At 42.1% G+C, this 24,867-nt stretch overlaps 1 protein-coding gene across 1 annotated transcript in view; it reads left to right on the top strand.

Moving 5' to 3' along the window:
* WDFY4 (WDFY family member 4) overlaps positions 1-22,802 on the top strand; it is a 143,520-nt gene extending 120,718 nt beyond the window's left edge. Inside the window, exons 52-61 of the mRNA XM_075717401.1 lie at positions 585-676; positions 7,119-7,331; positions 7,880-8,027; positions 8,897-9,054; positions 10,740-10,898; positions 14,800-14,979; positions 18,470-18,652; positions 19,276-19,363; positions 21,566-21,677; positions 22,725-22,802. Coding sequence (XP_075573516.1) covers positions 585-676; positions 7,119-7,331; positions 7,880-8,027; positions 8,897-9,054; positions 10,740-10,898; positions 14,800-14,979; positions 18,470-18,652; positions 19,276-19,363; positions 21,566-21,677; positions 22,725-22,791 — 1,400 coding nt within the window. The 3' untranslated portion in view covers positions 22,792-22,802. The remainder of the gene's footprint in view (positions 1-584; positions 677-7,118; positions 7,332-7,879; positions 8,028-8,896; positions 9,055-10,739; positions 10,899-14,799; positions 14,980-18,469; positions 18,653-19,275; positions 19,364-21,565; positions 21,678-22,724) is intronic.
* The last annotated feature ends 2,065 nt before the right edge of the window (positions 22,803-24,867 follow it).

Genomic DNA, 24,867 nt, shown 5'->3' with positions numbered 1-24,867 from the left:
GGAAGATTTTACAATAGGCAAAGCCAAACTTTCAACAGATTCAAACCTGAATCTGTTCACTGCTACACTGTAAGGAAATTTGCAGTCCCAAACCTGAGCCTTAACTTAGATTTGAATTCATCCAGTTGCGCAACACTGTGGTCTGATTTAAGAACATATGCTCGCCTTCTGAAAGGAATCAGATTGCAAAGGACTTGAGAACAAAATCCCTCCCAGTGGCTGCTTTAGTAGGAATATCTGGCAGTTAGGCCTACGGGATTATGTATAAAAAGAAAATTCTGCCAACAGGTTTGTCTTGTCTGAGTTTGCAGTCTGTGCTAAAATCGTTTGTGTTGAGGATGTGCATATTTTTACTGTATTAGTGACAGTTACTAGAACATTTTCTCAGTGCTTTATTACTAGATCAGAAATCCCAGGAGAAATTGGTTCTGTAGTGTTCTATGGCACTATATTTGATGTAGAACCTGAAACAACATATGTGAAAATCACCTCAATTTCCTTTGACTTCAGTGTTTTAGAAAAGCTGTTCCTATGTGCTATGTGTGTGATTCTTGTTTTTAATTCTCCTTTTGTAATTCCTGCAGGCTGCATGCAGGATGGAACAGTGCTGGGAGATGTGCAGCTTCCTCCTTGGGCAGATGGAGACCCCCATAAATTCATTCTCTTGCACAGACAGGTCAGTGAATATCAACATTTGTGACAAAATGCTGGACTGGGTCCCATTGAAAATGAAAATCTGAAGACCAGAGTCAGAAACCGAAATATTAGATCCAAATGCATCCTGCCTTTGCAGAGTTTGTGCTGGGTTCTCAACTTTGTATGTGTATTTGTCTGCCTAACAATTCACCCTGAATCAAGGCAAACCAGGTGAGGTTTGTATCTAGGTCTGTGGCATGGACCTGTGTCAGCCCATAAGTGTATGTGAACGTAACATAATGGATGCACATGGCATTTATATGGATACAGTTCCATGTTGTTGCTAACAAGCCAGTGTTTGTTTAAATTACCTACCTCCATCTGTAAGTTGTGCCAGGACTACAAGTATTTTTTTTTATTTTGGGAGGGAAAAACCTAATGTGATTTCCTGCCTATAATGGAGTCAGCCTTGGCAATCTGAAAGCAAATAGCTTTAAGGTCCTGAGACTTACTGCAATTAGAGCTATCCATTAATAGTCAGAAAGTCTTACTGCTGTATGATGTCACCTGGTGCGCAGTAGTGAGTGCAAAGACTATTCTGTATGAAGGTGGTTGCATTGAACACAGACTTTGCTGCTGAATATCTTGGTGCAGGTGTCTCTCTGTTAGAACTAAAAATGGAATGGGCTGTGGTCAGTTGGTTAGAGCATGGTGCTAATAACGCCAAGGTCACAGGTTCAATCCCTGCTCACTGCAGGGGGCTTGGGCTCGATGATCTCTCAAGGTCCCTTCCAACCTAAAGCATTCTATGATTCTATGATTATCTCATCAGATTTCCTCTGGCGAAACGAGTCAGTCTGTACTTGTGAGTGCATGCAGATTGTTGCTGTGTACAGGAAGTGTGATGATTATATGTGTTAGCATTGGTGGGAATAAACAAATGGCCCATGATTTTCAAGGCATTGCATCACCCTGGTTTGTCATGTGCACCTTCGGTTTCTACCTCAGTGGGTTCTTCTCACCTCTCCTATGCTATGCAGGCCCTGCCCTTGGGGGTTCAGCTTTTGTTTTCTGTAATCTCTTTGTAGGTTATTGCATCCAAACCTGCAGCTACAAGGATCTTCTGTATTTTGGTATCTCCAAGTAAGCCTCTCCTCAGCTGACCGCTCCAAATGCTGGTTCCTAAATCCTGTCTCTGACCTCCTTACTGACTGCCTTAACTTTTTGTTCCTGTTTTGAACAAAACCAGAGTCATAGTCTTGTCTTGTAAATATTCTTTTCTCCACTGTTCCCTTAACTATTGACAGCAACCACCATGCTCCCATTAAGTTACCATTACTTTCATGTCCCTTGCTTTGCACTTCTGTGCTGCACTGAGTTCACACTTTTTGTGATTGTCCATACTACTAAATAATTTCCATGCTTTTCTTGGGCATTCTCTTGAATCTTCATCTAGTTCCTTCTGATGTCCTGATACCTTGTTTCAGATCAGTACAGAGACAACTGGAAGGGGACCATCTTCATCATCTGGCATTATGTACAAATCTCCTTCCCTGTGCCCTTATATTTTGAGTTTCTGTATGGCTCCACTCCTCATACCTGAAGTGTCTCTCCTTTCCCTCTTAAGACCATACACATCTGTTTGATTTATTTGTTCTGGCCTCTTCTTACATGTCCTTCTCCCTGCAGCCACCTGGGTGCTGTCAGTAATTTAGCCTTAGTTCCACATTTGGCAATGTCATTTTTATCCATGTTTAAAAAAAAAAAAAAAGCCTCCTTTATAAGCTGGTCTTATGGGCTGTGAATCCATCCTGAAGAAAATGTTCTTTTATTAAACCAGTTTTAAGAGAATAGGCTCCTGGTATTGTGCATCATCTGCATATCTTGCAAAGAATTAATTGTTGTTAAAACATTATATTCCAAAGACAAGACAGTGCTTTGTAGCACCTGCATCCCATGCTGTCTTTATAGGTTCCTGATGCTTCAAACACTTTGGCTTGTGAATAACTGAGTAGGAGAGCGAGCCTGTTCAACTCTGGATTCATTCACACATGCTCAGGTTACTCCTGTGAGTGAACATGGATGTGATCTGAGCCTGTGCTTGACTACGTTTTTGTGCAGTGGTCCTGCCTTTGTTTCTTTTTTAGGACTGTTGAGCATATAGTGAGATATTTCATTTTTTGGTTTAATTGATTAAAAGGCTCCCTTTAGTCTCTATTGTGATCTGAACACTTCACTTTAAATCTATGTCAGAGCAATAACGCTAAAAAAATACTTAAAAGAGCTTAAATTTCTATCTTGCTACTTTACCTATTTTGAAATAGATAACTTTTGTATATAAAAATGTTGTTTTCAACCGTTTTGAAAATGTGATTGAAAGTAGTCACCTACCACTTTTTGCCCCAGAAGCCCTCCTCAATACATAAAAGCTTGTGAATTAATGATATTCCAAGTTGCGTGGCGTGGAGAATACCTGCTTATTATTATTAGCAGGTCTCAAGTGTCTCCATGCCCAGTAGCTTGGCTCAGTGGTGTGCTGCCACACAGTTTAGTAACCTAAGCCAGTACCTTGAATTTACAGCATATTCAGTAACTAATCAGTCCCTTTACAGAAGCTACGTTAATCTTCTTGTTCTTTGCTTTACCTTGTATTTCTGTAGCAGTTACATCTGTAACTCGGATCACAGCCCAGTATTACTGGGCTGACAAGCACAAAGTGAGTAGACCTGTCTGGGAAAAAAATGTATGGAAGAGTTTTTCACCAGAAAACTAGTCAGGTTGAAATGGGAATGTGTCAGTAGTAACAACAAAATGTCCCAATAAATCATTTCAACTTTCTGTCTTTGTTATCAAAACATTTCAAAATGATCTTTTCATTGCAATGTTTATATTAGATTACAGGCTGAACTGAAAATATTTTATTTTATGATGTAGCTGTTATAACTAATATTGCACGGTATATTGCTTCATTATTAGTAAAATACAAGGATGTAATTTTCCCAAAGTTAGAATTGGGCGGTGAAGATTTTAATACATGAGGAAAATTGGAGAGTTGGGCTTTTTGTTCTGATTTGGAAAGAAAACACTATTCAGTGTCTGAATTTCACCCAGAACCTGGCTTCCATTTTTCAGTCAGACTCTGTCCCATGCCTGTTTGCAACCTATTAGCTTGAGGGGATAAGGAGAGAATGTTTTTGCCAAAGAACTGAGATGCAGAGAGATTAAGAGCCATGTTCAGACTGCTTAAGCTCCTGTACATACACAATAATAGGTATTACTGAGTCAGGCATCTTTGAAGGTGCCTAGAACATGATTTAGAGGCTTAGAGCTCTAGTCACACTGAAAGGTAGTGGAAGGGAAGAGATCTGGGTTTTTGTCAGTGCCTGTTACCACATGATGATACATCTACTGTGAGGAAGGAGATCCTTGTGTAGTGTTGTGTGTGCTGCAGGCTTGCTGCTCAAAGTACAGTCCTTGCTAAAATGAAGAGTTGAGCCTAGGGAGTGCCCAATCCCCTCCCTTGCAGGGAAAGCAACTTGGTGCTACTCACTGCAAATGAGTTTTGGCCACTGCGGTCAAACATGCCACAGTTCCCTGGGGTTCCCCAGTGACTCCAATGAAGGCATGTAAGTTTTGGGGTGCTCTGGTTCCTTTCTCTGCTCTCTCTGTGACCTTCCAAGGTGTTTAGTCTCTGTTGTCCAGTTTCCCAAACACCACTCTCCTTCCCTAACAGAGGTGCTGCAGACAGAAATCCATGGATGCCTGAAAGCTGCTGCAATTTTACACTGATGTTTTTTTAAGAAAAACATAGGGAGAAATGCTGTCTCTTATATTGTGGCTTGTTTGGAGTGTAAAGTACTGAGCTGTGCTCCTTACTACTTGCGTAAAGGTGGGCACTCCAAAGCCATTTAGATACAATGGGGAACATCTGCCTTCACCTTGTACTTTGAAGTAAGGGTGCAATTTGGAAATGAATCTATCAATCATCCCTGCATAGCATGGTTTTGCTCTCATTGTAGAGTGATCTCAGATTGTGTGAACTAGATTTGTTTTGGATGAAACGAAACCAAAAGCTGCACTCCAGTTGTGCACTCCAGATGCTGGTGGCATTCAGCCTGTGGGAGCAGACTAGATCTAGTTTGAAGTAAAGCCCCACAGTGCACGTAATGTGGATATTGGGCCCTCTCTACCATCTGTTCTGTTCTACAGATCTGCTTCCACTGAACTGCACTGTTTGATAACATTGGCACAGCTGATAAAGCCACAAAACTTTTACAAATTAATTCAAATCTCAAATAGGAACAGTTTAGCACATGAAAGATTGTATTTATAAACTTGTGTTCTTAATCATTTGCCAGACCTGATCAGACCTCACGTGCAGTCGATCCAATATTCTCTCTCCAGCCATAGCTAGTACTAGATGGTACATGGGAGGGTGCAAGAAATCTTGCTGTGGAAGGAAAGTTGGTTAGCCTGCCTGGGAAAGTGGATCTAACCCTGAAGTGAGTTAGAGATCTTGAATTCTGAAACATGAGGGTCTCTGACTCCTCTGAAATCATCCACAAGAGTGGGTGTATTTGTTACGGGTATCGTGGTCATTTTTAGGAGGCTTCACAGTGAGTTTGGTGCATTAAACAGATCCAGGTCAACACTGATCTGAGGTTTGGCTATTGCTTTAAACAATATGAGAGCAAAGAATTGTTCTTAATGTAAAACTGTGAGTAGCTCCCTGTTTCATGATTAATAAGTTAGGAATCTAGTCTACTAAAGAAATTTATTTACTTCCTCCTGAGACCGCAAGTTTTCCCTCCCTGGCTGGGCTTGTCATAGTGCTCAGTGAAATACTGAGAGGCTGCACAGTTGCAGCTCTGTTGGTTGCTTTGTTTTGCTCTGGCAGTGATGCCAGGCAAAATTTACAGTTTGTAATTCATGGACTAACTGCTTTTATTAATGAGGATGAGTTCTGACTCTGTTCGTAAGTGTTTTCCTGTCGTTTGCAGGGAACAGATTGTATGCTGTGCTTGTTCTCTGAGCTGCCCTGTGATCGTTATAGCTGTGGGCAGGGTCATTTAAACCAGCTGCACTGGGTCTAACTGTCTTCTCTGTGAAATGAGCCATTGTTCTGGATCCCATTAGCTTGTTTATTTCTGTTGTGCTTTGGGTGGGATGGTCTGCTTGGGAGACCTTTAACTGAGCATCAGGGAGTATTGCACAGTCAAATGATTTGGAGATAGGGAAGTATTTTTAAAATGCTGAACACTGCTGCTTAAATCATTGGGCAAGGCCATTTTGGGGATGCACAAAAATTTGGTGAGGCAGGTGATGGCAGGGGCAGTAGCATTTAGTGAAGCCTTATGGGTAAGGCTGGCTAACCTGGAAGTGGGCAAAGGTTCAACTCAAATTTGTGTCCACTGCTTATGAACTTGCTGTCTGGGTCTTCCAAGCACAAGTTTTCCACTATGATTACACTGAGCTTTCTAGGGAGCCCACATTGGGGTGGATGTATTGCCTTGTGGCATGTCTCCCAGTCTTCTCCAGTAGTATTGTTTCTTCTGGTTCCATTAATCCCCAGACCTGTCACTATGGGTGGCAAATCTAATCAAAGTTAACCATTTGTTATTTTGGGGAAAAGAGTTCAGGTCCCAAGTTCTTCCAGGATGAGGAAATCTGGTGCTGTGACTCTCTCTGCTTAAGCCCTGGGAGGGTAGCAAAGTGTTTCTTGATCAAACCCAAGCAGTCTTAAAGCTTCTGTTATACAGCTGCCCTGCTGCAGCCCAACTCTGCTATTGCAAAACCCTTTCCCTGTCTTGGCTTGCAACACCCCTTGCCATTTCAGTACAAGCCCTACATTCTCTTTGCTGGTTCACGGCATGCAGCCTCTCCTGCTGTATCCTTCAGACCCAACTTAAAGCCCCTCTGCTAGTCATCTCCCTTTCCAATCTATGTTTATACCTATTTCTCAAACAAAGTCTCTGCTACTCAGCGTGATTCATAACTAAGGCATAGTTCTACAAATAGACTAGTACCTTAATTCACCTGTGGTTTATCTATAGAGCAAAGTGCTGGTACCAAATGCTAACAAATGTTTTGCTCATTTAAACCATCTTGTGTCAGTAACAGCATTGGTGAAGACATGATAGCACAGGCTTTAACGTATGTTGGAAGCCGGAGGATGTGCCAAGATCTGTGGACTGCTTGCACTTTGCTTAGTGGAACCTGCCTGTATTGTCTCTGAGGATATTGCTCCTGGTGTCTGCTAAGTCAAGGATGCTGCACTCTGTCCTTCCTTTTCCTGTGGGGATCCACCCTTCATCTCTTCGGTCACATTTTGTGAGGTTGTGCTGAGAATGATGGTACTGGAGGAACTGAAAGCGTGCAGATACACTTGCAGAGAATTTAAGTCTCAAGCAGGGACTGGAAAGTGGTAATGCATTTGTAATGGATACACTCTATCGAATTAATTAATTTTCTTTTGGTTTCAGGCACTGGAAAGTGACTATGTCAGTGCACACCTCCATCACTGGATAGATTTGATTTTTGGCCACAAGCAACATGGCTCAGCTGCAGTGGAGGCAGTTAACACCTATCACCCTTACTTCTACGGAGACAAGATGGACCTCAACAACATTAAAGATCCTCTGATTAAGAGCACCATCCTGGGTTTTATCAGCAACTTTGGACAGATACCAAAGCAGGTACCACTTTATCATAAGAGTAGAGAGCATAATTTATTTTGATCTTGTAGTATTTCAACTGGAAAGCAAGAATAGAAACTTAAATCAGAGACATTTTCTGATTTAAATCTGCTGAAAGATGGGCTATAGACTTCTCCATATTGTGTACTACACTGGTATGCACCCACATACAAGTATGGGATTTCACTTTCTAATCATTCTGTTCCTGTTGTATGCCATACAGTTGTGGCATCAAATCTGAGTTCTGCTCCTTCAGTACAGTCACATGAGTAACTACTAGTCTGGGCATGGGTACCATCAAATAAAAGCAGCTCAAAGTCTTACCTGTACTTTTTTTTTCTCTTCTCCTGAATCTCTGGGATTAGCTTCCTATCACTGTGAGGAAGGGATGTAGTCTGATGAAAATGCAATAAGGGTAAGGTTTTATTTTGATGAAGAGGTTCATGTATGACAGTCCTGGAGTCTATGATTAAGGATTTAAACAGATGTCTCTCCTGCATGATCTGGCAAATAGAGATTCATTTTTAAATGCTGTTCCTTTGTTCTAGCTTTTCACAAAACCACATCCATCCAGGAATGCCCAAGGGAAAAGTTCATCCGGAAGAGAGACTGTGCTGTCCCTTCACTCAAGTGGAATTCTTCCTCTTTTTATGAGCAGCCTGCAAAATCTGAAGCTCTCACCAGTTACAATAAAAGGTGCTGCAGGGGCTATGCTCCATTTTCTGATCTAATAAGTGCAGAATTCTTGGATAGAGTGAATCTGGATTTTCAAGAGCACAAAAGTAGTCACACAGCTTTGTATGAATTAGTACAATCAAGATCCCTTCTGCCAATTGTTGTTTGTGTATGCATGTATTGTGAGTGGGCAGATGGGCATTGAAAACACTCAAATACTCAGGAGAAATCTTGAAACTTCTGTTCTAGAGTTCGGAACGGATTTTGTTTTTTTTTGTAAGACACCTAAGTCTTTTCTCTCTTCTACATTCTAAGCGTTAACGCTCACTGTTTTCCATTTTCATTCTTTCTTTTTATATTCAACAGCAAAGTAAATACTGTCTGTCTCTGCTTCTTGATCTTCACATCTTTTCTTTTTCTTCATCGTTTTCTTAGTCTGTTACTTTTCTTACCATGAAAAAGCCTGGAAAATTTCAGTGTGTCTACTTTTTCATCCCACGGTGGTGTTCTTTACATCATACATCTTTGTGGGGACAGTGGGCTCCTGTAGCTCTGCTACAAAGGCTGTTGGTGACATGCCCAGCATCCTCTGTAGTGCATAGCATAAGGCAGTCTGCCAGTGAAAAGGAGCTTAATGACACTGCTGTTAAACCTCCTCCTTTGGAGCATGTCACTCCCTCTGCATAGATTTACGTGGTCCATTGGAGATGAGTGTTTCCGCTATTCTGTCTGGAATCTCAGCTGTAGAGTGAAATTCTGTCTGTGGGCCTGGCCACAGAACTGAGCCCAGTTGTGGGACTTGCTAGCCTCACCACACAAGCTGTGCAAGGAGGAAAGTTAACCTAAGTACTCTAAAACAACAGAATTAAATATGTTCTCTGTCTTGTCAGACTATCCCAAGGGAGCTATTGGGCACATTGTTCATACTGAGAAAGGCATTCTGGCTGTTGAAAAGAATAAAGTTTTGATTCCTCCCCTTTGGAGCAAAACATTCTGCTGGGGATTTGAGGACTTCACCTGCTGCTTTGGCAACTATGGGTCTGAGAAGGTAAATAAGAAAAAGTCTAAGCATTCCAGAAATGAATGATATGTGTGATCTTTGACTGGTTTGGGCACCCATTTCAGAGGCTGTTGGGGAGCTGATTTCAGAGGATGCTGTACAGGGCTTTCTGACAGTCAAGCTTCTTCAGGAATCTCAAGTTGGATATCCCAACAGAGTACAAAGTCATTCTATCTTGCTGAAAAATGTGGCATTTCCCCTCTAAATTATCTCAGGTTTTCCTTCCAGTGACTGTGGTGTCCATCAAAATGAAGGAGAAACCCTATTTCATAGGTTGTAAGGACAATACAAAGTCTCCTGGCCACTGATTAGAAATTTCATTGTGCAGAATTTTTTGCTGGAATTAAGATAGGACCATCTGTCAGTTCCCCTCTGGCTCCCAAGCTTAGCCCAGTGCATTCATTCAAAATATGATGTCTTCTATTCTAGCAAGTTAATACTCTTACTTCTTTGCTGTTAAAAATCAACAGTCTGTGTCATCACACTGCTTGTTAGGGCACTTGACAGATCCAGTTTCCTCCTCTACCACAAACACACTGATTTTTGCGTGTGTTTGGGGCAATGTTAAGACACACAATGACATCTGAGTTAGCTTGGGTACCAGAATGGCAGAATAAGTAATTCAGCAAGATACTGACTTGGGTATTTTGTGCAAGCCATATCGTTCTGTTTTTACAGACATACGCACAGTCAATGGAAGGAGGGAAAAAGCTGTGAGATGTATTTTACTTTCTGCTCCTTGCATAAAATTATTGACAGTTTTCTCCATTGATTTCTATTAAAATCAGTGCTTAGCAATTCATACTGCTGCTGTAGCTGTAAATTACTTGTTTTGTCTCTTCAAAAGTGGGGTGTCATTGAGCCTAGTGAGTGTGATTATACAGTCACTATGAGAAGTAGTTGGGAGTCCAACTTGAGTTCTCCCTGGGTCAACAGTGCCTCTGGACATGAGCTTAAAAGAAATTTTTGTCCTCATTGTAAGCAGGTAAAGGTTTGTTCTGTCTATGGTGTGGTTTTTGTAGCTGTGCCATCCAGCTCCACCAGAATGATTAGCACCATAGTGTTGTCCACATTGTGTGGGGGAGAGGTAGCACAGAATGTGAGCAGAAGGATGTTTGTGCTATAATTGTAGCAATGTGTAACAGACCTGACCTGGGTTTAGGCTGGTTTGGGTGCTGCTAACAGAGCCATTGGCACAGAACGGAATTTAGTGCTTTGGCTTTTGACTTTTCAGTCCAAGTAACAGGAGGGTTACAGAGCCTTGCACTAACTCTATTAGCAGCGGCCATCACAGCCTGAGCTTTGTTTTTAATCTACATTGAATGTTTGCATTCTGTCACTATATGGTGGCAGAATGCATTTGCCTGAAGTTATGTAGGAAGTCTGTGGCACGAGAGGGACTGGGACTCAGGTCTCCTAAGACATAAGACACTGACCTTTGTCCAGCTTTCCTGTTTGGCCTCTGGAGGCCCCTGCATGCAGCCACAGTCTGTGCATGTACATATTATGCAGCTGTGCTGTGAGCATAGAGACTGGTTAAGATGAGCTTTTCTTTCCTGGATTTGAAGAAATGGAGGCTCATTGAAAAATGAAAACTGAATCTGCCATTTGGTATTAATAAATGCATGGTATCACCAGATGAGGATTTGACTTAAAGCTGCTTTCTTGTACAGAACATGACTACATTTGAGTGCATGGCAGACTGGGGAAAGTGCCTCTGCGCTGTGTGTCCTTCAGCAACTACCATAATCACATCTGGAACAAGCTCGGTTGTGTGTGTCTGGGAACTTTCCTTGGTCAAGGACAAAGTGAAATGTCTGAACTTGAGACAGGTCAGTACTGTAGACGTTTTGCTATAGAAACTTTATGAAAACCAAAAGATTAGTTTCTTTCTCTCAGATGACTGGCAGAGGAAACACCTTTGGGTGCATCACGAAGGCAGAAAAAACTCAATAATCAGCAGTATCATGTGACGACCTGTTATCAGGTCAGGAGCTGATAATATGCCTTATATCCACAGCTTATAGTTATGAACTCTGCTTGGGGGAGGGTGGGGGTTCCCCTTTGGTAGCATTTCCAAAGTTTATCATGATCAAAGAAACAGTGAAGGTAAGGCGTGTGCTCTCTTCATTTGTGGTGGAGCCAACCCTTGGATTATTTTCAAAAACCAGTATCACCTGGAGATGCTTACAGTTCTTTTTGGGCTGCTACAGCAGTGGACAGGATCTCCAACACACCTTGCAAACTTAGCTGATGGAGATGAAGGCTCTGCTAGGCAAAGTTCTTGATTCTTTTCTCTCAACCTGAATTTAGAACACGAAATGTTCATCTGTCACTCCATGAGGTAGAGATGCATCCAATAAGAATTATACAGTTTGTGACCTTATTGTTCAAAATCCTGTAGTAGTTATTGATTTGGAGCTCATCTATAGTCATCAAACAGCTGTATAAATGCTATTTAATTTACAAAAGTGAATTCTCATGCAATATTTGCGTGGTTCACTTATGGTGAGTTCTCAGCTTTACAAGTAAAGCTAGAGCACACCTCTATCATACCTGAAAGGCAGCATGGGACCCTTTTTCCCCCTAAGAAATCAAAAGACAGAAAATGCTCTTCAACTTTTAGGCAAACTAATAAAGAGTTCACTGATCAGCAATGTCCCCAAGTGTTAGAAGCTTCTTCTGTTCATTTGCTCTGGAGGGATATTCAGACGATTTTTCAGTGCTTTCCATACCCTGAGCCAAAACATATTCTATTTGTCATTAAATGATATGAAAATTTCAATGTCTGTTGGGATGCCAGAGAATTATTTAGATCTTAATTTATCTGAAATTCTTGTGTGTTGAAATTAGGGGGGAAACTGTGTTTAGAGGAGTCTCTCTTCTGAGGTTTATGATGTTTCCTGCTTGAGAAGGAGCCAGAAATATGAGACAAGATCTTCAGTGATGACCTTTTAATCAGGCTGGTTATTATTCCAAACCAGGACATGGACATAGAAATGGAAGAAATAGCAGTAGAGAAAAGCATAAGCAGTAATCTTCATCATCATCAAAATGATACTAGTCAGGGGGTCAGTTTGAGTTTCAGGCAACTGTTTGAAGAGGCTGTCTTTTATCTCCAATATAATGCCTTTCTCTTTAACAATCTATAATCAGCTTTGCTGATGTGTTCCACTGTGATTAATCTGGTATGACCCAAAGTCCACAAAGTGGCATGAGATCATGCAATGACAAATTCTGTATTTTTTCTGTCTCTTTGCTAGCAGAGGCTTTTTTTGATGACTGTCTGGCATAGATGTAAATTTGAACTATGGTTCTAAATGTCTTCCAGTGAATTACTTGCTGCTTTCATGTAATTCACTGCTTCATGGTGGCTGCTTTTTCTGCTGAACAAAAAAATTGTATCGTCTTTCCTGAGAGAGTGAGCTTTGCTTAAGTAAAGCTGATGTGCTATAAAGTGGATGCTATTCACTTACCAGCTGTCTCATGGGACTGACACATTCTGGTTTGGAATGTAGTAAAGTACAGAAACTATATTTCAGCAGAAAAAGTCACTTTTCTCTCTGTAACAGGGGCTGCTTCCACAGTTTTGTGGAACACTAAAGATTGAGCATAATAGCCTTGGTATTGATCCATGCAATTTACCAGTTCCCTCAGTGTTCATGAGCAGAGCAATCCATGCAATCAAGCCCCCAGAATTTCTGGGCCAAATGAAACACTAGGCTGGGAGGATCATCTGGACAAGCTGTGCTGTCTGCCACACAGACCTCTCAGGGAGGTGTTAAGTGTAGCTGTGAAGTGTCTGTGTCCATGTCAGCCAGTTAAGTTGGATGGTCAAACTTAGTTTAAGTTTTCATGGACTAAGCATTCCTGCAGTGACTGGTTGTCTTTTTATATCTGTGAATTTACTCTGGAGATAGGCCTCACAGCTCTTTCTGCAGATATGGTGCAGGATATTTCCCATTAAGAGAAAACATGTCAGTCTTTGCAGAGCAATAATGAGAAGATGGTAGAGAGCGAAAAGCACGCGACCGTTTTTGCATGAATATGCATTGAGACGCTGGTGGATTGAAGCTGAGATTGTAACTAGGCTCAGGTTTAGCCCTCTTTTCCACATTCAGTTTGTATTTAGAGCACTTCACTGCCAGGTAGGATCTTTCTGGGTTAAAAAAAGAAAAAAAGGGTTTTATTAAAACTTGTGCAAGAGCTTAGGTTGGCTTGACTTGGCAGTTTGGATGTTGTCACAGTGGGTACATTTTCTTTCATGCTTTGGAGGAAAGAGAGGAAACTTGGAGCCCTTGAACCTGCCTTGTCCCAGCCCTTTTTGCAAAGATCTTGTGCAGTTCTCGAGCACAGGCACAGGGTTGTGCCCAGCCCTTTGTCAAGAGACCATTCTACAGCCAGTCCAAAGCTATTGCTGAGCCTCCTTTTCTGTGCTCAGTTGAGAGTGTTTCTGACTCTGAAAACCACTGTTGGAGACCCCATTTTGTGCCAGTATTTTTAGTCAACAATTCTTGTGAATGGAATAAATCATAGAATCAGAATCTGAAATTCATCCCTTGCAGTTGCAGGTCACCTTCAGTAGTACGTAGCCTGCTGCAGCTCAGCTTCTTCACCAGTGGATTAATGTTTGAATACTGTTGTCCTAGTAACCTTGGCAAGTGCCAGCACGTTAGCCAGCAAGAGTTCAGTCTCGCAGTCACACACTGGAAAAGAGTATGAGATGTGTTTGCAAAAATCATCCAGGACATGTGGTTCTCCTGCTCCATGCTGAACTGAGAGAGACACTGAAGATGTGCAAATTATCTCCTGTAGAGAAAGCCAGCAGGGAATATGTATTTTCTGTTAAAACCAACATTAAAACTGGTGGGTCTGATTTTTCACAGTAAGGCAGCTAAAAATTGAGCCCTGAAAGGCTTTTTAGGGAAGCTGTGAAGGACTTTTTCCCTGTTACCCTACAGGCTTTACTGTCATTGGTGGTGTTATGCAGCAGAAATATATACTGCTGTCATTTCAGAATGCTGCATTAAGCAATTGTCATCAGTATACTTCTATCCGTGATTTCTATCTGTGCTATTCAATTGCCTAAAGTGTAGTGTTTTTTTATGAAACTATTTAAGGCTAAATTAAACTGGGTGCTCCTTATGCCTATATATGTCTATGCCTATAAAACAACAACAACAAAAAAAAAAGGATGTTGGATAATGATGAATGAGAAAAGAATTCATATATGGCTTATTATCCCCAAATGCTGTTTTTCTTCTTAACTAAAACTGGAAAAATATTAGTACTTGTTCAGGAAAGAAAGGACTGGGGAAGGTCACTGAAATACATCCTGATAAGCTTTGTTTCAATTTTCTTTAAAATATTGAGAAATAGTAATTTCCAAACATAAATTTTACTTGGAAGTGCATGCACTGAAGTGAAAAATCATGTTTTGTTGCTGAGCATAAAGCGCTGTCATAGAGTCCAAAATGTTTGCGAAGGGCCCTGGGTTAGTATGCAGTTTGGGGCAAATCATTTAATCTCTTGGAGACTCAACTTTCCTCAACCATGAGTTGAGGACAAGGATGCTTCTATAAGATCCTTCGGTATTTCCCCTCATACCTTTTTCAGTTGTCCAAAGAATTACTAGGTTGCTTGTTCTTACTAAGCAAATGACAGTTGGACTGTGGTTCCCTAGTAAATCAGCCACCCTCTGCTGTGGTTTGTTGGTTGCTTTTTCTCCACCAGGCTTTGTATGGGCACACTCAGGCAGTGACCTGCCTTGCTGCGTCTGTGACCTACAGCATCTTCGTGAGTGGATCCGATGACAGAACCTGCATCATTTGGGACCTGAACAAGCTGACGTACATAAACCAGCTTCCTGCCCACGAGGCAACCCTCTGTTCCGTTGCCATCAACAATTCAACAGTAAGATCTTCATTTATCATCTTTCTTCTGATGTATCCATGAACATTTCATGATAATTTAATGGGTGCTCTTCCTAACATAAAAACATCCTGAGAGTCTGATACATTGATTTTTTTTTTTTTTTTTTCTTTCTACAGAGATTGCTAATAGTGTTCTTAATGATGAGAGGCAAGCACTAAAAGCAACATCTTAGACCAAGTAGCTGAGTAGAAGCATCTTTGGATGGGTAGATAGCAGGACTAAACAACTTTCAGTTTATGGAGGATGAAGTATTACCCTAGTAGCTCCTGGATTTGGCTCACCCATAACCTTATTGCCTCCATTATTTCATTAATTTCTCCTGACATTCAGGCAGCAGAGCCATGTGAGCTGAGACATGTTAGACCTCAGTCTGCCGCCTCGGCTGACAACTTCCTTACACCTTTGTGGTGACAATGTTGGCTTTACTTTCCCTTCTACTCTCAGGTGTGGGGGTGGGGGGCTCTTGATAACAGTGGGTATAAGTCTGTTGTGGTCTGTGCCGGGCCAGAATTGCATGCATGTTGATAGGAAAACATTCTGTATTGGTTTTTACAGTAAACGCTCTGGATAAGATTTTTTCCAACCTTCTACCTCCCAAAAATGTTGCTTGCACATTTGTATTTTCTGTCTCTGTTAATATGCTAGAGCAGGATTCCAGCTGCTCAGACAATGTCAAGATTGGATCCAGTACCAGAGCTTGTACCGAGAGGCAAAACTGAGTTCGTAGCAGTAAGAAACCAGGCAGACATTCTCTACTTAGTCTGTGCAAGAATAGTCATCTCGGAGCTTTACTAACCATGCTGTCTGATGGTTAGTAATTGAGGATGGTAACTAAGTAGCCTGTTCAGTGTCAGCCCAGCTCCCAGCCCCAGGGGTCCTGGTTAGTACAAAACAGACAGTGGCTTCAGCAGGCCAGTTCAGAATACCCTGGTGGTCCTTTATGAAGTCAGCTGAAGCAGTGCCATGCTTTCAGAAATGAGTGGGTCGGCGGGCTGGCACAGACCATGGGCTTGAGACCCCAGGAAGATGGAGTCCTCTCTTTTCTATGTACCAGCCCACCATTGACAGTAGCCTCTTTGGTTGGTAGCTCCTCTTCTGGAGCTGTCCAAAACCAAGATGGTCTATGCCAGGAACAGTCTGGTGACTGATCCAAGAGCAGTTCTCCAGCTCATTGGAGTGCAAATGGTTAAACTGATCAGACAATAGTCTGCAGAAAGGTTCATTTAGAAGAGGAAAAACCTTAGGAAAGTATGACTAAAACTTCAAGGAGAAAAAGATGAAGGTGTCCATATGTTGTGGATGAAAAAACTGGTTTTGACATTAGCAGAACAGGATGTTTAATTCTGATATGTGTTTTTGTTTAAATTTTATATATATATTTATATATTATAACATGAAGATAGAAACAAAATGTTTCCATTGTGCTGAATTAAATATTTTGATTGACACAAAAGTATATGTTTGGTAACAAGTTTCTTCCTGGAAAATTCAGAACTTTCTGAAGCAAAGTTTTGAAGGAAACAAATTTCTGAACAACATACTTTTCTGTGAAATAAGAACGCTATGCAGCTCTTTGTTATGTGATTGCTGGTTTTTCTATTTGCTTGAGCATCTAGAAGCTCCATTTATAGATCCAAACCTCATAGTGTTTGTATCACGTAGACACAAAATAAGAAGGCTGTCCAAAAAAGTCTATAAGCTACGGAGGATTGTAAAAGCTTGCTGTAGCTAATGATTTCACTTAGTTTTAAACCCCTGGTCTAGACCCAAAAAACACTGTAGATCATTACCAAATGCCTGGACATTACATACTCTCATGCAGATAAGGCAGCTGAAATTTAATCTCTTTAATTATTGGCAACTCTGTTTCGAATGCACTATCCTTGTTTTATCTTCAGAATTCTGCCCTGCAGTGTGTAGAGCCCTGGCCCCAAATCAGGCAGGGGTGAAGCACTGTGTTAGTTGATTTAAACCAGATGCATGCTGCTAATTTAAGGGCACACTGGCCTTTGCCAGAATCAGATGACTTTGCTGATGGTGTTCTATTTAGCTGGTTCGTAGTAGGCATCAAGGGTGGAAAGGTTATGTGGAATTTCAATTAGTAACTTGATCAAAATGCGCTTTTGATAAGATCATTTATAATTGCAGCATTGGCTCTTGGTTCTGTGTGTTTCTTGCCCCTAAAGGGATTACTTGTGTGTCTGCTCCTCACATGCAGTCTGTGGTAAGACTACACACCTGCATGGAAGGGAGAGGAGAGGTTCAGTTGCAAAGGGTGTTCTCTGCATCAGAAGTGCAGCTCGCTGAATGCTGAGCTGGTCATTGGTCAAACAGAAAACGCAGTCTAAAAATGCGATGACATTAAGCTCCCTGTGAGGGGCAGAGGAGGATTGTGAAATCACCAAAGGCTTCACAGCTAAGCAGGTGAACGCCATGTCCTTCTTTAAGAGAACGCTTGCTTGTAAAACTTAAAAGAGCCCTAGTCCTGGCCCAGAACCTGTGCTATGCCTTGCCTGTGTACAGTCCCTGTGCCTGACAGTAGCTAGGTCAGTCTGTCAGTCTGATTTTTTACTAAAAGCCTAGATTTTCTGGAAAATAGAAAGGGAACATTTAAAGAAATGTTTTCATTTAAAAAATGCAAAATCCCCTTTGTTTCTGCATTATCTTGTGTCGTGGTTTAACCCCAGCCAGCAACTAAGCACCACACAGCCACTCTCTCAGCCCTCCCCGCCTGCCGCGGTGGAATGAGGGAGAGAATCGGGGGGAAAAAAGTAAAACCCATGGGTTGAGATAAAGACAGTTTAATAGGACAGCAGAGAAAGAGAAAATAATAATAATGACGATAAAAGAATATACAAAACAAGTAATGCACAATGCAATTGCTCACCACCTGCTGATGATACCCAGACAGTTCCCGAGCAGCGATCGCAGCCCCCCAGCCAATCCCCCCCCCCCCCCCCCCCCCCCAGTTTATATACTGAGCATGATGTCACATGGTATGGAATAGCCCTTTGGGCAGTTTGGGTCAGCTGTCCTGGCTGTGCCCCCTCCCAGTTTCTTGTGCACCTGGCAGAGCATGGGAAGCTGAAAAGTCCTTGACTGGTATAAGCAGTACTTAGCAACAACTGAAACATCAGTGTGTTACCAGCATTCTTCTCCTACTAAATCCAAAACACAGCACTATGCCAGCTACTAGGAAGAAAATTAACTCTATCCCAGCTGAAACCAGGACATCTTGCTAAATCTGAGACAGTTGTTTTGGGTTTCTATGATGTAAAAATGTCAGAATTTTTCATGAGAAAAAAATGTCTTTTTGTTTTTTACTCTCTCTGGTTTAAATCATCTGCCCAGAAGCAAAACAAAGGTCAGAATTTAAGTCAAAGCAGCTCTGTAATTTATAATCAGTACTTAAGAGCTGTGAGGAGGATGAGTGTAGGATCTTGAAACATTGCCTCTTGCTTTGTTACAGGGTGCTATTATCTCTTGTGCTGGATCTTACCTATATCTGTGGACAGTCAATGGCCAGCTTCTTGCAAGCATTAACACCACCTGCAGCCCTGAAAGCCGTATTGTTTGCTGCTGCTTTGCTGAAGTAATGGACTGGGACACACGCAGCATCATCATCACAGGAAGCACAGATGGAGTGGTGAGGGTAGGTAGATGGGGGAGAGGAAAGGGAATCCTGATTCATTGTAGACCAGAGGCAAAATTTTACATCCTAAATGGACAGACAGAGCTACTAAAAGCCCATGCCACTTTCTTAACAGGGCAGCACAAGGCAGAAGCTGAAAATCAGAGTAAAATGTTTGCTTCCTATCAACTTTTATCCTGCCAAGTGGAGGAGTCTTTACCATTGAGGAAGAGTTTTGAAAATGTGCTTTTCATTCTGGTGTGGTTTTGAAAGCAAAAATTATATTGCCTATTGGAAATATGTTTGAGTGTCGTTTCTGAGAGTTGGTTCATAGCTCAGTTTAAGTCATAGTTTCTAAGGAGCAGGAATTCACTGCTGGTTCCTCCTCCAGTCTGGTGGGAGAACTTCCTGCATTACTGGGATCCTCATTAGTGTGTCAGACCCACAACCCCATGAGCTCTCTGTATACATTTCTCCAGCGTGACGCCCTGCAGCACAGTGGCAGAGGGAAAGACGACTGCGAAATCCTATTTTGATGTTAGAAGTCCAATTTCCACCCCTTGCTGAGAAGCAGACAGCCACATCTCTCTTGTTGCATTGTTACAATCCATGCTTTTTCCATTTTTACCTCCTTACTGGCACAGCTGTGGAAGACCGAATACTCCAATACCCCAGGCCAAGCTGCTGGACTGAGACTGCAGAGAGGCACAATGGAAGAGCCAGGTGACACAGGTATGACCACAGGGTGGGCTGTGAACCGCAGTGTGACTGTGTGCTGCAGACCTTGTTTGGTTGTGAGGAAGAAGAGGGTGTGTGAGCACCGTGGTGTGAAGGGGAGCTGGTGCAGGTAACTGGTGCAGTGTTACTGTAACCAGTGGCAGAAGTAGTGGGTAGCCACTGCCCTACCTTAGAGACAGAGAGCAGCCCTGAGCCACCAGTCTCAAGGGTACATCCTGCCTGGAGGAAGCCAAAAGCTTCTTCATAGGCTCTGTCAAGCTTGGTAGACTGCCTTTCTGCATAAACCTGTGAAACTAATGAACTATCCTGGCTCCAGAAAGCCCATTCCCTTGGCACCTCTGCTTATGGCCTGTACTAAAGTATCCTGGCATAATGTCAGATCGGGCAGTGCCAGCTCCTGCCCTAGGATGGAACGGGGAAGTTTGTTGCCTTTGCCACCTTAAATGGGGTCAGAGGCCCTTCAAGCTGGGAGGAGGCCAGCAGCAGCCCCTAGTGCATGGAGCTGTTTGTTCAAGGCTGTCTCAGAGCCGAGGTTAATAAGATGATGGGGCTGCGGTGCTGACTGGTATTAAAACCAACTGAAGCTCACTTCTCTGTTCTAACAAATACAGGCTGAAGCCTGCCAGGGAGCTTTAAAGGCACATCCTAAATAGCACAGCTTTGCTTCTCTTTGCAGCACATTTTATAAGAGACAGGAATTGTGGTGTTGGTATGTATAATTTACACCACTTATTTGCTGTGATCCTCATTACAGACATTCTCTATTACTTCAATTTTAGGCACACAATTTGCATAAATCTAGAGCTATAGATGTAACATCTGCATAAAAAGATATTATACAGTAGTAATTGGGCATTACCGCTGAGACTTTCAGAAGTGCTGTTCATGTAACTTGGCATCTACATTACTTAGATTGCTATGTGAAAATATTTATACATACAGAGGTATATTGCAAATGTCAAACCAGATGCCCATCCAACCTTTTGTCATGTCTCTGAGAGTACCTAGAGCCAGATGCTTCTAGGGAAGGTGCAAGAACACCAGAGATGCCAGATGTGAAATAGTCTGGCTGTGGTAGCTGCACATTTTGTTTCATTGTGGTCTCCAGTCAGATTGCTGTAAATCAAAGCAAAAGACTTCACATTCCTTCCAAAATCCTTGTAGTACTATGTAGTCATTTTGCAGATTCTTTTTACATGTACAAACATCCAATTTGTTTTAAGGATTTCTTAAATTCTACCCGTAACTTCCTGTGGCATTCATTTCCATGTCTGATTTACTCGGGTATAATTGCATAGGAATGTCTCTGGGCAAACTGAGATTTTAGCTGGTTTTAAAATGTATATCTTAAGCAGCTCTCCAAACTAGGACTTAAAAGCTGCCCATGGGAGTGCAGCAGAATACTCCTGTTTGTGCCTTTTTCAGAGAGGATCATAAAAGAAGACAAGCATTGACCAGGCATCTGGTGATGTGCATGCACACACCTGTTCACACGTGAACATAAGGATGCATGTTCCTAGATGCATACAGCAACGGTGCTCTTTTTAATAAAGAGTTGAGAGGTGTAATCAAAGCAGCGACGTGCTCCCTTAAACTATTCAGATGACTTTAGAATTATTTTAAATGGCCAAGTATTCCCACATCTCATTCTACGAATTAAAGAAAATAAAATTAATACAAAACACAGTCATTAAAAAGACCAAAGTAACTGTGATTGAGTTACGTTGTTAGGTGAGTGCATATGTATGTGTGTGTATGTGAAATGTTCTCAGCATTTAATTATTGGTTCTGTTATGAGCAGATTTAGATAAGTTGATAATACCAGGGCTTTATGTAATTTCTTTTTACTAGGCAATTATGGGCTGTATTATATCCTGGCAGCAAGGTATTGTGGGGCATCTTATTAAGCATAGAGCCAGTGAAAACTGATGAACAATTTTGCTGAACTAGGCATGCAATTTAGAAAGCAATAATACACAAATCCAATTTAGCACACAATTGATACAGCCGCACGTCAGCACATGTAACTATCATAGCCACAAATTAAATTGGGATGGGCCTATTTTGCAACAGCACAGGCTGAGATTAAATATATTTGTTCTCAACTTAACAACTTGCTGACCGTAAATAATAACAATCCCATCCACGCCGCCCCCCAGACGCTTTCTAAATATTTATGTTTAAACCACGCAACAGGTAACAAGTGTGGAAAGCGTCTTGTTCTCTGTCGGGAACTGAATCCCAGCCTTGCCTCGACTGGAAAACCGAGCAAGCCCAGCCCGGCGGTGACAGCGCTGGCCGTGCCCAGGTACCGCCCCCGCGGCTGCGGGCCGGCCTCCGCCAGGGGGCGCCGCGCCCGTGCCCGCCTCCGCGCTGCCGCGGGCTCTGCGCTTTTCTCTTTCCTTCTTGGTGTTTTTCCCAAAATCTCAGTCGAACCGCTCTGTCTTAGCCAAATGCAGTCACTCTGGGGGCCTGCCTGGCTGCTTCCATTAAGTGAAAGGGTGTGGGGACAGTCAGCGGTCAGGTAGGAGACAACCCAGGAGAAACGGCAGCTTTCGGCCAGAATAGTTGTAGAGATCAGCAGCTGCTACGCTCTCTCTGCAGCACAGAAAAAACCGCTATCCTAGGAGCTGCCGGAGCTGCTATCCCCTTAAAAGGTAACCAGGAAGTTTTTGGCCAAAGGACAACTTTGTTGTTAAACTTGACTTAGTTTGCACAGACAGCAATACTTTAGTTTACTCAATCCCCCGCCTGCAGTTTCATCTGGCTGTAATACTTGTAGTTATCTCCTACCCCAGGATGTTACAACGTACTGTTAAAACAGTTGCTGTCTTTCTCTCCAAAAGTGTTGGCATTTTGATAGTTGCTAAAATGCTTCCTGTATTCTGCATGCTTAGATTTAGAGCACTTTGAGTGTGATGCTTATAGGCATTGAAAGTGGGAAAGTTTGGCAGGGAGGCTTAGTTTCATTAGTGTTGATGGCACTGCATGCAGCAGAGATTTCAGTGGCCGAACCCATGACATTATGTGCTAACAAGTCCAAATTCTGAACCTAGCCAGCAGATTTAATTAATGTTTGTGAATTCTCAGGATCAATAAAGCGTAAGAGCTCCTGATCTGGCTAGATTGTCCACAGATAACCTGCTGAACTCCAGAAAAGTTTGGATCTGATTCTAAGTTCAGTCTTTGAAGTATGAATCTTTGTCTACTCTGTATCATTGTTCTTCAAATTTAACATTAAAGATAACCTGTCCCCTGAATGTTGCATCCTCCTAATTGCTAGACATACAGGAAAATGATCCTTTTTGCATCTTGTTCTTAAATGTTTTTCTCTTCTTTTTCTTTCTTTCTCAAGAAATTCCTCCAAGCTCCTAGTCGGTGATGACTGGGGAAGAGTCTGCTGCTGGTCTGTGGATGGGTAGGAAGAAATAGCCAGCAACTCTTGTTTTTTCAGTCTTTTGGATGGAGAGAAAATTACCCTTCAGAGCATGAAAGAGTCAGAGAAACTGGAAGCCTACGATGGGGGACTGAATCTCAAACAAGTTGTTGGACTGACCCTGCAGTCAACTCTGACTGAATTAGAGAATGGACTCCAAAGTTGAGAGAGACACTGACAGACATGCACATAGGCGATGAGATTTTGCAGTATTTGTCCTGGGAAAACTTTTGTGTTTTAAATGTTATTTTAGATATTGAACTTGGCATAATACATTGCATTTCACAAATAATAGCTAGCAAATAAAACTGCCTTGATTATGCCAAAGAGCAATGTAGCTTAATAAAATTAGCATATTCTAATTTTAATACCATGAGATCAGAAAATACTAAGGCTTCAAACAGATGTTGAGTTTGTTGCAGTATCTTTGTTCTTATTAACATACAAGTATGTTAATATCTCTGTTCCTACTCGTCCTCCTTCCCTGAATCTGCATGAAAATGTATGCATGCCTTCTGCAAAGCTATTTTGTTTGCAAAGTGAAGGTAGGAGTTCCCAGGTTGACAGTGGTGCCTTTATCCAGCCCCACTGTGAACGTGTGTTATGGTGCAATCTTTAGTTTCCTAATTTCTGACTTGTCTTTTTTCATAGCAAGCAAGGCAGGTAAAATGCATGGAATGGGTGAGGATGAAGATCTGACACAGCTGGTCTACATACTTTTTTAAAAATTCTCCTCCTTCACTGCCTTCTTTCCTGGCCTTGTCCCGATGTTCTCTGGATTATCAGTATATGAGACATACTTCAGGATTTACCTTCACAATCATCCTGCAGGGTAGAAGTGGGTATTTGTGGTATAAGAAGGCTGAGGCCATAGTGTAATAAATTTAAGTGCCATTAGTGTCCCTACTGAGATAGAGAAAAGTGTGAAAAACAAGCTCCTTAACATTTTATGAGAATTTGAAAGAGCTAAACTGATAACTTAACTCCCCCTCTCCTCTGCCCCTCCTTGACCTGGTAAAGAAATTGAGTATCTTATCTTACACACAGAAGGGCTGAGTAGCCAGTTAGGCAGAGCAGCTTCCCAAACACCACAGGCAAGAGCCAGGATGAACACAAAGGACGTTGTGGCTGTGAAGGCCCCTGTGTTCATACCACCAAACAAGCCTCTGGACAGAACCAGGAGAGTTCCCTGATTTGTACTGCACTGGGACTGGTTAGCACTGCAGGAGCGAAGCCCTGCGTGTGCTGCACTGGACAGCCAGAGATTGAGGAACATGAAGAACTGCATGCCAAAATCTTGGTGCTAGAGACTTGCCAGCATCATTAGGAAGAATCTAGAGTAGAAGACAGGTTTTTACCAGTCTTCCTCTAACTACACCATCAACTTTCTTCTTCCTGTAGGGCACTGCTTTGTTTGTGACTCTTCTTTTGAATTACATTGCTGAATGAGCAAGGCTTCCTATGGCAAACAGCTTCCTTCCTTACAGAGTGCTGAGACATGTCCCTCCCCCCCGCCACCAACCCACCCTGCAGCTCAGTCTTAACCTCCACAGTGAGTGAGGTAATTGCCTGTGGAAAATGTAGTAATTAGAGGCTAGCTCATGATGCTAGCTCATGATGCAGACATACAAGAAAAGCTGCATTATGTCTACACAGATGACCTGGCTGGTTATCCTTTCTAACCTCCAAGTGTGTGACTTGATGACTCAAATACTATCCTTTCTGTGCTCGGTGAAACATAGACTGAAAACAGGCAAAAATGCACCAGTGTTTTTGCAATGAAAGTAACCCTGTGGAACAAAGGTTGACCATGCCCATCTTTCCTTTTCCTGAGGACTGCAGAAAGGTCATAATAACATTCAAAAAATTAAGTATGCTACTTCTTTTCTCTTCCCTCTCTGCACATTCCTTAAAAATAAGCTGTGATTTGGATAAATGGACAGCAAGACTTGGACTCTGATCAACTGTGAATACAGCTTTACTGAACCATGATAAAGGTGATTAAGAGCCATGAAAGAAGCTCCCTACCTTCTCCTGTAGCCTTTTCATGCATCCTGTCTTT

Source organism: Pelecanus crispus, chromosome 10 (assembly GCF_030463565.1).
Source record: "Pelecanus crispus isolate bPelCri1 chromosome 10, bPelCri1.pri, whole genome shotgun sequence".
Lineage (NCBI taxonomy): Eukaryota > Metazoa > Chordata > Aves > Pelecaniformes > Pelecanidae > Pelecanus > Pelecanus crispus.
Note: the sequence above shows the minus strand (reverse complement) of the source record. Positions and strands in the feature narration are given on the sequence as shown.